The sequence below is a fragment of the Trachymyrmex cornetzi genome, unplaced genomic scaffold, assembly GCF_001594075.2.
Source record: "Trachymyrmex cornetzi isolate Tcor2-1 unplaced genomic scaffold, Tcor1.1 scaffold26, whole genome shotgun sequence".
Classification (NCBI taxonomy): domain Eukaryota; kingdom Metazoa; phylum Arthropoda; class Insecta; order Hymenoptera; family Formicidae; genus Trachymyrmex; species Trachymyrmex cornetzi.
This window is the reverse complement of record NW_017297270.1, coordinates 1,691,732-1,707,641: the sequence shown is the minus strand read 5'-3', so window position 1 is coordinate 1,707,641 and position 15,910 is coordinate 1,691,732. Positions and strand designations below refer to the sequence as shown.

The window sequence follows — 15,910 nt, the reverse complement described above, 5'->3', positions numbered from 1 at the left end:
TATATATATATATATATAGTTTTCGTAACAAATTTTGTTTATGTTTTTAATTTTTCGTGGTATTCCTTACTTCGTCCTTTGTAACAATACTTTTAAAAATTTAGGTATGTATAATATTGTCAATGTAAGACATTTAAAAAATACGCGAATATCACTAATTGTAAGTAGACTCATTGATGAAGCGAAACACTATGCAGGTACTACTACAACGTTTAATACTCTAAAAAAAAATAGTACCATAAAGTGTCAATATCATGCACTATTTAGTCAAAATTAAGTAATTCCTGTAAATGCTAAAATTATGTGAATGTATATTAGAATAACGAACTCTCTTATTAAAATACAATAATATTTATTAAGTATTTCCCGATATCTTTCAAATTTACTAATGTCACAGACTATATTTAATTAATAAGGAAAATTCAATAACAAATGATCTGTTTTATAATTATTTATTTACAAAAGCTTCCCTATTAATATGTCTTTGATATCATTTTGTTCAATAATTTTAATTTATGTGTTAAAATCGAATATGTTATCTTATTTATAATTTTTGCGATAGCTTCGCATCCCGAGTTTCGAGATTTTAATATCTTAAAACTTTAAATCACCTAGAATTTTTACAACGTTTTTGAAACTTGTTTATATGGTATAATTATATAAAAGAATTATACATGTGCAAAATGTTAATTTGATAATGCGTTATTTTCATTTAATAAATTTTACAAAACTGACTTAATATAGTACACAAAATTTAAATTTATACATACATCACTGAAGTCGATCCGTAAATCAATTTGATATAACAAAACGAACTCAACAACATTAATTATGGATTAATTGTAGCAGATTTCTTTAATTATTAAAATCCTAAATATATCTGCATTTTTTCTACATATTTAATTTCTCTTTATACAGAATACAATATCAGTACTACATTAACAATGTGATTTTTGCATTTATACTTATAGCTTCTGAATACAATGAATAAAGAATTTCCGTGAAAAAAAAATTTGTTCATTGAATATTTGTACATTTACATACTGCAAGTAAGTTAATAATGCGAATTACAATTACAGGATGTTGCAATATTACTGCCATTACTGAAGCGTGTAATGTATTGGATGATAATGAGTGAATAAAATATGTACCTTTTTCAATATTTCATTTATCATTCTCAACTATTATTTTTGTTAAGTGTAAAGGACGCAGCACAGACTTTTGTATACTCGTAACGCACTACATAAGAAAATCATTCAATCAGAATGTTATTCCTTCCATTTCACGGAAAAGAGAAATTGGTTGATTCTCTTATGCACTATGCATTATGCGTTGTGCAAAAGTCTGCTACGACATTACATATGAATGTTAGTATAGAAATAGAAATGAAAATATGCATAAGATATTTTATTAACAAAATTTTTATTCAAATTTTATTTTTTAATAGGTACCTATATTACGTATTTTCTAATGTGTTATCACATCTATACAGTGGCTATTATATATTATAAAAGTTCGTAAAAAGCTGTCGAACTTAAATAACTTTATATGATTATAGATAATACATTTTATACGCATAAATGATTGTATTTACACAGTTTTTTAATTGAAGTATTACAAAATTACGAGAAAAACTCGCATTGTCCTAAAGTGAGAATAGAAATACTGCCAATAGTTAGCAAAAGACATAAATATCTACTCTTGATAGGGATCTTGAACAGCTTGGCGCACATTTTTAAAGAAGACGTATACAAGAGTATACTATCGAGATCTTCGCCTGGAGTGGTTTGATACACGAATGGCCGTATACGTATTTCGTGTCCTACAGCTCGAATCGTGGAGCAGGCATTCGTTAAGCGAGCAGCCTACAAACAAAATGTGTAATATATTTAGGAGATACATATGTATATATAAAATTTATGTATACATATATTGGGTAAATTTATTTGTTTTTTAATCAAAAGTTATGTTAAAGTTAATGGCCTGTAAAATTAATTTGGTTATGTTAAGTTATATAAACAAATTTCGTTAAAATTAAATTCGTTAAAAAATTAAATTAATTTAAATTAATAATTAAGTTTAAAAAGCATTTATTAAAAATAATTGCAATATGGAACGTATAAAGAACTTCGCCCATTTCAACCGTATACAGTTATTAATTATCACGTACTATATAACAAGAATTTTGTTTCACGACATATAGCAGGTGATTTTAATTTTAATAAGGTTCTCTCGTGTAAATTACAAATTCGTAATTAAAAATGCTCCAGCACATCAGATTTTTTGAAAAAAATGGGGTTAAAAGTAAAAAAACGCATATTTGAAATTGTTTTAAAAAAATCGGATATCACAGAAATTCGGATATTAGCTCGAATAAAAGCTTGAATCTTAGCGACAATCGTAAAATAAAGATAAATAAGTAACATGACTAAATTTTTTGTAGTTCAATTTTTTTAAAGAGCGCGCATATATTGTATTGTCTTTCTATGCAGATTAATTTTATTTTGAAAACGCCAAAATCCGATTATAATTATAATTGATTATAGTTAATTTATTCAAATAATTAAGATTTTTTATTACGATTTTTATTATAATTACGTATAATATGATTGTATAATATAATTAAGTAGTTGTAGATCCTCAAACTTCTGTAGAAAGCAGTCTTTTCAAGATGTTATAGTTCATCATCAGAACTATCGAAACTGAAAAACATGTTATTGTAACATCCTCTAGAAGATATGTTTTCAGCAAGTTGACATATTCTAGATATCAAATGAGTAGGCACAGTACCTACAGTGCGAGAACCATTCTTACATATACCATCACTGGGCAAGATGTCCTGAACATAGAAATAAATCTTTTGGGTCGGAAATGAACAAAAAAAATTTTAATATTTTTAACTATATAATAAAAGACTATTAATCAATTACAAGCATCTTGTAGGTATAAATAGCAAAATTATGTATCTCATTAATGAGGTCCTAATAAATCTACAACTATTTTAGCTGTAGGTACTTATGTAGTTATAATCTACTTTTATTTATACTCTATAATTTGACGTACGATTCATCTCTATGCGGATGGGAGAGATTGAGCGGATCAAATCTGTACATAAAATGAGCGAAGGTCTTTAATACTTGTAAATGAAGTTTACATAATAATAATAAAAAGAAGTAGAGAGAGAGTTTAGAAAAAATGTATTTTAAAATTATTTATAACAATAATATAAAAATAATTGTAATTATGTATAAACAATAATAAAGTTATAATAAATCACTACATGAATAAATCCCGATAAAAAATTTTCCATGTATAAATATAGATAAATATGTATAAACATACATAAACACACATAAATATTTATAAACATGTATAATTATATATGAAATATGTCCATACATGTTCATATATCTTTTTTTCCTTTGTAAAATTACTTTTTAGTGTAATAAAAATAATAATAGTAATGTGAAAACATTAAAAGTTATTTGTTTCAGAAAAAATCAAGTTTAAAGAAATGTAAAAAAATTATTTATGTATAATTATATATAAAATTATGCATAATTATGTATGAGCAATTTTTTTACATTTTTCCAAACTTGTTTTTTTCTAAAACAAACAATGTGAACATATTTCATGTATAATTATACATGTTTATGAATATTTATGCGTGTTATATATGTTTATACATATTTATACATATTCATGAATGGAAAATTTTTTATAGGGATTAAATAAATAAAGAAGCTAAATGAAAAACAATTAAGTTAAGTTACAAGTTATTAACTTTTTAACTTTGTTATATATATTCAACTCCTTAACTTCTTAACTAGTTCCCAGATAGCATGCATGTCCAAAACAGGATATAAAATATTTACTAAAAAACATCTTGTATCTCGATTATGGATATATGTGTTTGAATTACTATCCACATAATACAATTCTAGTAAAATATTATTGAAGATAGGAAAAATGTTACACGGTAGTGTTATACCTGTATAAATGGAGCAATTGAAATCAAAATCCATAATACAACATTCATTGCATTAACATATGTAACATGATGACTGTCTCCATTGTTGATATAATATTGAAATAACCATATGATACCCGCGACTGCCCATGACAGATTAACTATAGTATAAATGCAGACAGCTGGGCCTAATTCGTCATTAAAGTATTTCAACAGTTTCTTGAATTCATCGATATCCTGTAAGTCACAAACAAAGGGAAACTAGAATAAACGAATAAATCGATTAAGCCGAATAATAATTAATTCTATAAGCGAACTATAAAAACAATATTAAGATTAGAAACAGGACCGTTTATTTGAATAAATCAACCAAATATGAAGAAGCGCCAATTACAGTCAAAGTTAGACTAATATCATCATCTTAATCCTATTGCTCGTGGCCGAGCGTGGTTACTTCTCTCATATGCCTGTGGTGCGTACGTTGATTGTACACAGTCATATGGGACCTACTCTGTTTAACGTCGATTCCGAACGACGATTTTTGTTAGAGAAGTTCTCTTGGTAAAGATACTCTCGATGGTTTGCCATTGCTTGTCGAGAGCTACGAGCGTTCGATAAATTTTTTGGTTCTGCCTAGGATAGAACTCCGGATCTCTGGCATAGCAGTCTCATACACTGCCGCTACGCCACGCTCGCATTCTAGATTAATATATGTGTATTTTAAATAAATTTATCTTAGAAATGACTGCGTGCCGATTGTTTTCGGTTTTTCAATACAATCAATCTGAAATATTAATAATTACCCAGAGGTAATATTTTTCGCAATAAATTCTTTACAGATTTCGAGATTATAGCCGTGTTCATAATGGCGTTTACAATGTTTTAAGCGTCGTTTCATTTTTGTTGTTTTTAAATATTAAACAAGGACAATTGATGCTCACAAGCGCCGTGAGCGCCAAACGAACGCAGCCAACGTTAGTAGCATCAAATAAAAAATCTAATTAAATAATTATTTGTTTCAGATTGAGTGTTAAAAGACCGAAAGTAATCGGCGCACGGTCATTTCTAAGATTATATATATATATATATACATATATGTGTATATTAGTTTAACAGCATCTAACTTTTTGACTTAATTGGCGCTTCTTTGTATTTAATTGATTTATTCAAATTACAAAAGTCAATTCAAGGCGACAATAAACTTGCGGTAATCAAAAGTACGAATAATAAAATAATTATTGTTTTTTTTAACGATCTCCAATTTGATTCCTTGTGCAGAAGATTCATCAGTTAGTATTTTGAAATTTACGTTTAATTATTGCTTTAAATGAATATTTGATTAATTTAGTTCGTTGCTCTGATAAAAACAATTCTCATATTTTTAAGAATTTTACATATTTTACACTTATATCAAAATTTAAAAAAAATTAAACTTTTCAGATCTTATAACTTTTCTTCAGAAATTATAAAATAAAAAATCTTATCACTCACTCACTCACCCACTCACTCATCCACTCACTCACTCACTCACTCACTCACTCTCACTCACTTATACACACTTTATACTTCACATATGTAAAGAATTCTAAAAAAGATGTAGATTTTTCATCATTCTTAAAAATGTTTCAATTCATATAAAAAATTTTAAGAAATTTCCTAAAAAGTCATAAAATGATATGGAAATGGTAAAAAATTTATATATTTATACAGTAGTTCTGAAGAATTATATAAATTTTTTTTTAATTTCAAATTTTTATGTGAACGGATAAACGTATAGAAACATTAGGAATTACATTATAAATTACAATATAATATAAAATATCATAATATAGAACATCAAGTTAAAATTGATTTCAAATTGAAGAATCTTTTATGTGTATAAGAAGTCAAAATGAGACTCCTTAAATTGTAAATTGTGTACGTAAGGAAAAAAGATAATCATTTTATCACACGTACGTTTATACAGTAATGTAGTGAAACAGTTTGTGCTTGAAACAATTCCTACTGGCCTTGCAATTTTGATATTTGTTCATTTTTTCTTCAAATGTAAAATAAAAGATTATATTGTATGCAATAAATCGCAGACCCTCATCCAATCGATAGGCAGCAGAACATGTTGAAGCAGCTTTCCGCGTAAAAAGTAAAGATGTGACATCAATAGCTGCCCTTGCAGACAGTAGCTTGTTATAATGGTTCCTTGGACCATATCGTGCCATAAGGTGCAGATGATTAGGAATACTTTTAACACTATTTTTACTTGATATGGACTGTAGAGAGGAGACAAAATATGAATATTTTAATTTAATTACCCTTCCGAGCAACATTCCGTTCAGCATGGACTATTTGTAACTATTATGAGTAATCACCTATTTTCCATCCATTGAAACACAATATTTCTTTCTGCCATCTGAATATTCACTGTGACCAGTGCCATGATTATCCATACTATACTTAATGCTATGAATAACCATAGTATGTGTACAAGACGCTTTTGATTGCCATGATTGATCGGATTCGAGGAGAGCAGAAACGCTCTCTCCATTAGATTCTGCAGTTGCTCGTTTTCCTTGACGCGAAATAAATATATCGTATATAAATACGCTACTAAATGTAATATACTTGGGATTAAATAGCTGAATATCACATTTCCATAACAGGACGGTTCCTGCGTCTGTTCCTCGCTGACATCTAGTCTATTTTGTTCCAAGGATACTTTGTAACAGAATCCTCGGTCTCGTCTGAAAACGGTAAAATTATTTTATTTTACCACTCATTTTATTATAGCACTTAAAAATCGAAAATAAAAAGTGAATTAAACAATATTAAACAAATATATAAAATGAGGCTCGAAAGAATCTATCAGTGAAAAATATAAAAAAGCCCATCAGAGCCTACATCGGCTGTTTGGATGCACAGAAAACTCTTTATTTTTGTGTGAATGTAACAAAACGAATAAAATAAACGAACTAAATTATCGGGAATCACCATCTTGGAATTTGCGTTACTTATGTAATTTTGATTTATATTTTATTGATAAGGACCCGAATTAAAGGGTCGAAATTTAACGTTTATTTTATATTTCTGATGGGCTTTTTTTATATTTTTCACTGATAAACAATATTAATTACAAAGGCTTTAGGAGTCAACACGAAAAACGATGCGCAAATTTTCTTATAAAAAGATCTTTAATTCACATTAGCCAATATCAGACGAATATTTACAAAATTACGTAACTACTGAATGGCTCGAACTTGAGCTGTAACTTAAATTTGTGATTATTTGATTGATGTTAACTAATGTAAATTAAAGATTTTTAAGAAAATTTGCACATCATTTTCCGCGCTGACTCCTTTTTATTTTTATTTTTAATTCATATTGCTTAAATTTCGAGAAGTCCATATTTAATTTTAATTATTTTTAATTGTGAATTAAACAAGTTAATAATACATTAAAATGTAGAAGAGATAAAAAAATCTTATGATATAGTTACATATATACACATATCGCATGATATAATTACATATACAGGGTGAGGTACTTAAATTGAGATTTAAATATCTTGAAAAGAAAAAGTATTTTAGAAAAAAATATTCCAAACAAAAGTTGCATTATCTGAAGGGCGACAAATAATGGTGAAATGAATCGATTTTCGAAAAAATCGATTCAAGATCTTATAAAGATTATCTCAATTTTTTAAATATTACGATATGATTTGTTTACGTAATATCCCTCTAATTATTCTGCATATAAAAATATTAAGGTACAGTTGTCACAAAATCAAAATAGTTCACGAGCTTATACTTTATTCTGATACATTTTAATATAAAATATAAGATATTTCGCAAAATATTTATTTTTATGTATTTTTACTTTATAATAGTATTTTATACTTTATATAATTTATTTATATTACATATCTATTATGTATATAGAATAAAATAAATCAATTTATATGAAAAAAACAGTTGCTTGTAAAAAAATTATGCAATTTATAATATAAAACTACATAGTTTTTTAAAAAGCAAGTGTTTTTTGTCCATTATGTGCATATATTATAATATATATAACACATAAAACATGTAAATAATTTAATTTATTATAATGTATATAAATATATACACATGTGTATATATATATATATACAATATATATATAATATATCCTTTCTATGTATATATATTGTATATATATATATATACAATATATATATAATATATCCTTTCTATGTATATATATTCACTTATAATTTCCACTTTATTGAGAGATATAACACATGTAAAAATAGGATAATAAATTACCTGAAGCAAGCCATGTATTGTAAAATATATCCAATACATATAAATATAGTAACTTGAATTGTATGAAGATTCGATAAAATCGAACATCGTAGAAAATGATCGGAGTCATCACTGTTAGTTGGTCTTAATCCCATCACTCCTAATAACCTCAGGTAAGGTCTCAATATTTTATGTTTACAATAATGAAGTACAGCTGATGTACTGATGAAGTTCTCATAATCTTCCGTAATTTCATCTACTTGCTGTACAACAGACAAATCGTGTTAATTTAAGACACAATAAAATTCCATATTATATACTATAAAACTTACATAATAAGACAAAGAATTGTATATTATAAAATTATTCTAACAATACTGCTTACATCTGTGCTTTGAAAAGTTGTTATACTTGTTAATATAGATGGTACGAAGATCTCCGTATATTCTTCACGATTTTGTTGAGGTAGATTTGTATCATTCTTATATTTATTATTACAGTCTACCTATGAATGGTATTCATTGTATTTATTTCAATAAATGTCATAAAATATTTCAAGAAAAAAATTTTTTTTAAATAGTGAAGATGTGTGTATGCATGCGTACGTATGCGCGTATTTGCATGTATGACGCATGTACGCACTGAAATATAACTTTTATAAAAATTTCACGAGAAAATTATCTCACCGATATAATAGTTTTATAAAATAAAATTATAAATTATAATGTAACGAGGAATTAATTTTTCATATATGACTTTCTAAATAATTTTGAAATTATATCGACTTTTTTCTAAAGGAAATACAAGAAATAAATTTAATTGCTTAATATATACCTATTATTGAAATCAAAACAAGGTTCTGCTATTACTAAACATATTAAGCATAAAGATTAACAAGTTGGTACAATTAAGGAAGGTTACATTTCGATCTACTGTAACATCTCATGTGCAAAGTTTTAAGATTGCACGATCTATTAATTGGGTTTATGGAAAAATCAGTTTAATCAATTAATATAGTAATAACTCACCGACGCCATTTGAATATTTTTAGCCAAGTAGTGCACTGTTTTCGAACTTGGAAAGAAAATATTTATATCTCTCAATAGTTCGACATGTGGCTCACTCTACATATGAATATAAATTATATCAGTTTGCCAAGATGACATTTCACCTTTGCTCAGAGATATTCACGTGCATCACGGTTAAGCAAGTCACTACGTTTGTAAGAACACGGCGCGCATTATAAAGCGAAGTAACAAGTAAAAATAAATTTAAAAATTTATATATTTACAGTATTTTAATACAAAGATATTAATAAATTAACATTTTTATTTTTAATATTAATATTTGTAAATATACATAAATGTAAATACATTAACGTTTCTTCCTTAAAATACTTCCTGCGGGTCGTAACACATTGTATTCTATTCTGCGACGTTTTATTTCTGGATGTTGTTTTTTCTACAAAAAAGAAAATAAAAGACAATAACATAAAGTATGTTTCAATCTGTAATTAAATTGAATGTTAGTGGATATACTTTTCTAATGACAAAAGTCATCTCTCTACTACCACGCGAACCGGAGACTTTTATATTATGCGTTTCTTCATTTTCCAATCTTGCACCGAACGTCGCCCTGCATAGAATATAACATAATTTTAAATGATTCGAAGTCCAAAATGCATAATACTTAATAAAACAAGACAAGATCAGTATTGTTCTGTACTTATTCTGTTTTTTCTTTTGCGGACCGCCATCCTCGAACTTGACTTGATCTTTAATTTTATCCATCTTCAATTCATACTTTGGAATCGGGTTAATATTGTCTTCATTCTGCTGTTCCCTTTCTCTTTCAGTTTTCTTTATTAATCGATAATTCTTTTGAACTTCTTTAACCCACTGTTTCTCGTCATCTGAGCTATCATTGTCGGAACTGTCGTGAATAAAGCTCTCATCAGAACTATTGCCTTTAAAAGAAAAACATGTATAAGAAAATTTGTATATATGCATACATGTATGTGTATATATATATATATATATATATATATGTACATGTATATACATATATGACATGTGTATATATACATATATATGACTCCAAAGAAAAAAACATTACTTTGAATTTTTTTACCATTTGATTTATCCTCATAAATTTTATCTTCTTGTTTCTCTTCTTCTTCATTTGGCACTTGTCGTTTCAATTTTTTAACTTTATTTTTAGCAAGTTGGGAGACAACAGGATTTAATAAAGCGTATTCCTCGGAGTTTTTATCTACTTGGAAATCAGGATTGTTAAAGAGAGCTTTAAATCGTTCGTCTTTCAGCAGATTAGAAGACGTTTGTTTCTTTTTATTATTAATATTTGCATTCCCCATCAGTTTCAACGCCAACTCCTGATTCACACTTGGTAACTTTTGTATCTGTTTTTTATTTTAAAAAATAGATTATGTAAATTAATAAAATTAATATTAATTATTGAAATATATGAATTGAAAATAACTTGATACATTAAGTATCTATACAAAAATAAAATCAAATTAAAAAATACTTGTACTCTGCTGACGGCCTCCTCTTTAATCCTGTCACGAATTCTCTTTTTTTTGTATTCTTCAAATTCAAATGGTTTCATTGCATCCCTTGCTTTCCTATATAATCGGATATCCATAAAATAGCCGTGCATATAAGCTCTGAGTAAATTAGTGCCCTTCAAATGTGAAAGACTTAATTCGTCCAATTCCTTATCGGTTACAAATTTGTAATCATCATAGATGATATCATAATTCAGTTCTTCCAATTCCTCCGTAAGATTGTCAAGGAAACTGCACCAGTATGGGGCAGGGCCAAGACTGGGAATGTAATATACTTGCATTTTCACACTTTCATTAGCTGTCAGCAACATACCACTGTTCGGTATGACAGATAAATCATTGAAATTATGTTGAGCTTCTATAGAAGTATAAAGTTTACCCTAAAAAAAAAAAATAATTTTGAGATTCCTGTTGTACAATAAAACAATATTTTACAGCTTACATTTGACTTACAGAGACGAAATATGTGATTCCAATTCTGTCTTTTTAATTCTAGAATAATTTCAAAATTCTTTTTCTTGAAAACGAAGCTTCAAAAAGTTTATCATTTTAATTTATTTTAAATTATAGAATAGATTTCGTTATTATATCGCATAATTTGACCCTGTAAAGCTCAACTTTAAATAAAGTAAATCTTACTCACACTATCCTTCTTCCATATTTTTACAATGGAACTGTCCATGGAATAAACAAGATCCATCTTTTGGTGGAAATCTATACATTTGATCGGTAATCCGTACATATGATCTTTAACTAAAAGTGGTTTATTAGATCTTATATCATATATCAATACATGTCCAGTTGATGTACCAACTCCTAAATTCAATCCTCCTTGAAATTTTAAGGCAGTAATTGCGGGAACTGTTTCCAATCTGATTTAAAAAAAGATTAATGTATTAATCTGAATATTAGATTCCAATAAAGAGTAAATTCTATTGTTATATCTTACTTCTCTTGAGTAATGCAATGTAGGACACAATCAAGTACGCCTACTTTATTCCTCACTCTCGGATCCCAAGCTTCTATTTTTCCTTCCTGAGTGCCAACTGTGAGTAAATGATGCAACGGATTTATCTCGCACTTATTTATCGTTGTTGCTTCCGTTTCAAACGATTGCAAAAATTGACCACGTTCGAGATTTATCCTATATATTTTATTACTGCAAAAACACAGGTTTCATAATAATTCTTTTTCATCTTACAAGAGACGTTTTACAACTGTTCGGAACCGATTTAATTCACCTTGAAACATGTTGTTAAACACAAATATGTAAAAGATATGTATTTTATACGTATTATATTTTTTTATACGTTTGGAAACTCATGTTTAAGGGGTGAAATCACTCCTTTGAAAAAAAATCTGCTTTTCTCTTTCAGGACAAATATCGTCAAAAATATAAGAAAAAAATTTTTTTAACAAAATTTATTTCTTTACCATTTTAAAGTACTTTTAAAACCACAAGTTTCGCTTAAAAAATTTTTTTGTCTTTTACACTTTCAACGATATTTGTCCCGAAAAAGAAAAATCGTTTTTTTTTTTTTCGAAGGGATGTTTTACTCCTTAAACATAAGATTTTGCATGTATAAAAAAATACGTGTCTTTTAAATTTTTATGTTTAGCAACATAGGATCCATTTCGAGGAGAATCAAATTGGTTCCAAACAGTTATGAAACATCCCTTGTTAGATACACAGGGTGATTTGTATAAAGTGACTGATTTAATTATTAGTGAAAGAAGATATATGAAAAAGTAGTTTATACCAATGTGTTCAGTACAAAAGGAGACATAGTGGAAACAATTATTTTATGAGTAAAGGCCCACACACACACATTGGGAACATTTCAAGATTTCATTCATTTTTTTTAATGAAATAAAATTTTTCATTTCATTGTTTGACAATCCCTTTTAAGATAAGTTAATGTTTAACAATCCTTTTTAAGACAAGATAATTCGTGGATATATTACACAAGGATATTCAAGGTTAAACTTGATCACAAATTTATAGTAAAATAAAATAGCCTCAGTGGAGAAGTGTTATTACTCAGTGTAAAATTAGTCGTAGTACTGAGCATAATGGCTAATTACAGTAATTTACAAATTGTGGATAACTTTCAGTGAATGTAGAAAATATGCAGCTGCAAGAGTATTAAATGAACGATATCCAGATAAATATAGTTCCAGTTCAATATTACGGATTATGTCATGAGCACAACACAATTTCGTATATTACACGTAAGAAAAAAACCTTCTCTCACATTATAGATGCATATCAACGTTTATAGCGCTGTAAGCATTATTTGTCCTTGCTTAATATTTTATAGACAACAAGGATGAAATAATGCTTATAGTGTGAGCGTGAAAACGTCACCCTCCCGAGTAAACCCGGGGTCTCGACCTTTTTTGAACACCCTTTATGCACGCACGCATACACACATCTTTATACCGTAAATTTAATCAAATAATGATCATAATATTATGTAATTGCTTAAGATTTCTAAAACTGACCTATCGCCCACAATGAAAACATCACATGATGGGTAATGATATTTTAGATCCCTTCCAAAGTTTGGTACTCTGAGCTTATAATACTTTCCATGAGCAGCATGAAACTCAACGCTACGATCGCATTGCAGAAATACTATCTAAAAAAAACCGTGATAAATTCAATAAAATTATTTTGATTCTAGTCAATCTTTATATTAGTAGCAAGCAAAAAAATGAGTTACTTAAATTCTTCATTATACTTTATTTTCTAGTACAGTTATGGATGTCGTTTTTTAATGTTATTCAAAAATACACAATCACAGAATACATATTAGAAGATTTAATTGTCAGGCATAAATTTAAAAAAGTTATAAAAAAAACTAATTTTTACGAAAATCAGATTTTATTAATTTTCTTTTCTTTGTCTATACAGAAACTTTAATTACTAAAAAAACAGTTATAAAAATATATTATACATATTTAGTCATACATTTTGATCACCGTATGATATCTATTTTGTGTACCATCAATCGTTTTGTCCTTATCAGTGAAAAAGTATTAACTTCAAAAATTATGTTAGATATGTCCAACTTCATATCATAAAAATTTCTTTCAAATATTTCCAATTTAATACTATAATGTATCATAAAAAATTTATTATACTGTTAAATAACATGGCCAACAATATGAATAAAGTCACCATTTTTGCTATTATATTCATTATTTTAATTAATAACTGAAAATTTAAAATAATAGAACATGCACATGCATCTACGTACTTTGTATAAATTATTTTACAAATTTTCAACAATTATACTTACTTTGCTGTAGTCATCCGATATTGTTTCAAAAGTAACTATTTCAGAATCAAAACATCTCTCAAATTTCAATGCCAAATTGTGTACATCAAAACATTTTACACGTGGTTTATAAATCCCTGTTGCAAGAATGTATTGCTCATCTTTAGAAACTCTAATAGATGTGCTTATGCCAGGCATGTCAAAGTCTTGTATAAGTTCGATACGTCGTCGTATATCTGATAATAAATAAAACATCAGATATATTTGGAAATAGAAGAGCCATAAATATCTCATTTATAAATTTCTATTTCGACTTTGATAAAGATGTACTTCTCTTTGTTTTCTTTTTGCAAAAAAAAAGATTTAAAAAAAAATTATCATTTCTTATTAACATAAAAACAGTAATTATTAAAATTATAGATTCAAATTAAGTAATTAATTGCAAGGTTCAGTAACTGTCTAAATAAAATCCTATACTTGTTTTATTTGTTGTACAGAACAAAATTTGTTTAAAACTGTTATTCATATTTCACTACTTCTTACATGTCAACAATATCCTTTTATGACACAAATGAATTACATAACATTACAAAAACGAATATTTTTTAAGTATTCATATATTTATTTTAATGCCGATTGACGATTTTTATTTTTCAAATTTTGTTTTTGATATAAAAAGAAAACAAGAAATTAGCTAAAATATTATAGAAATAATAATAATAAAAATTCGCTAAAATATAGATAAAAAATTTAAACTAAATATTTATATTTATTTGCATGTTTATTGATCTAATTCTTACCGACATTCTTCGATAAACTTCTTCGTTTTCGTTCAGATAACCACTACAAAGAATAAAAATACACGTTGAGATGTTATACTTAACCTAAAACGAACTTACACACAGTATAAACAAAATTTTACCTCAGGAAGGGATTTTCCAGAGCTGAGATTATAAATTTTTATATTATTTGGTGCGGAAACCTGCATTCTGGCTTTTATGTAACTACATAAAAAAATACTTTAAAAATCATTATCCAATTCCCACAATCTATCTCTCCAGCTAGAGCATCGTGGAATCAGAATTTTATCAGATTTCACCATGACCATGGTGGAAGCAGTGTTGCCAAATCTAGTTAGCCGGCACCTACCAGAAACTTCAATAGAATCTATTAGAAATTGACTAAGGGCTTGCGCACAATAGAGGAACAAGAATTAGATATTAAGATTTCAACCTATCAGAAACCGTGTATTCCGATGTAATCAGTTTCTGATAGGTTAAAATCTTAATATCTAATTCTTGTTCCTCTATTGTGCTCAGGCCCTAAGGGTGCCGTCACATGCGGCGTAACCTGCGTAAGCATAATTTTTAGTAATTTACTAGAATACGTTATTTTTTATTTACTAGAATACGCCATTCTGAAAGCCTGCATCACATTGAGCGTATTTCGTGGAAGATTAGAGAAATGCGGAACTAATGCAACCAATTGCTGATTAGAATTTTTGTTGTACACTCTAACAGAAATGCTAAATGAATTCACGATTGGTTTTCGTAACCTACGCTAATCTCGAAAAGTACGCCTCATGGGGAACCGGTACCTTTCCATCGCGTATACAGGGTGTTTGGCGACTACCGCATTTTTTGTCATACATGGGTAGAACAGCCTATACTGAATCAAAAAGTCCTGTACCATTTTGCGGTGTCAGCAATAGTTAACGAGATATTAACGTTTAAAAGATAGCCAAATACGCGCGTCCCCCCGACCTACTATTGCCGAAGGCACAGCCCACCGA

At 27.7% G+C, this 15,910-nt stretch overlaps 1 protein-coding gene across 1 annotated transcript; it reads right to left on the bottom strand.

Moving 5' to 3' along the window:
- Positions 1 to 1,622: 1,622 nt before the first annotated feature.
- On the bottom strand, positions 1,623 to 15,183 carry l(2)34Fd (nucleolar protein 10 lethal (2) 34Fd). The gene is made up of 16 exons (XM_018508319.1): positions 15,041 to 15,183; positions 14,919 to 14,961; positions 14,140 to 14,354; positions 13,340 to 13,476; positions 11,784 to 11,993; positions 11,478 to 11,706; positions 10,795 to 11,214; positions 10,378 to 10,666; positions 9,973 to 10,213; positions 9,786 to 9,882; positions 8,633 to 8,752; positions 8,269 to 8,510; positions 6,337 to 6,708; positions 6,057 to 6,237; positions 3,992 to 4,207; positions 1,623 to 1,865 (listed from the first exon to the last, which is right to left on the bottom strand). Exons 1-16 carry the CDS (start codon positions 15,104 to 15,106, stop codon positions 1,623 to 1,625), a joined length of 3,321 nt encoding a protein of 1,106 aa, XP_018363821.1. The 5' UTR covers positions 15,107 to 15,183.
- Positions 15,184 to 15,910: the final 727 nt, after the last annotated feature.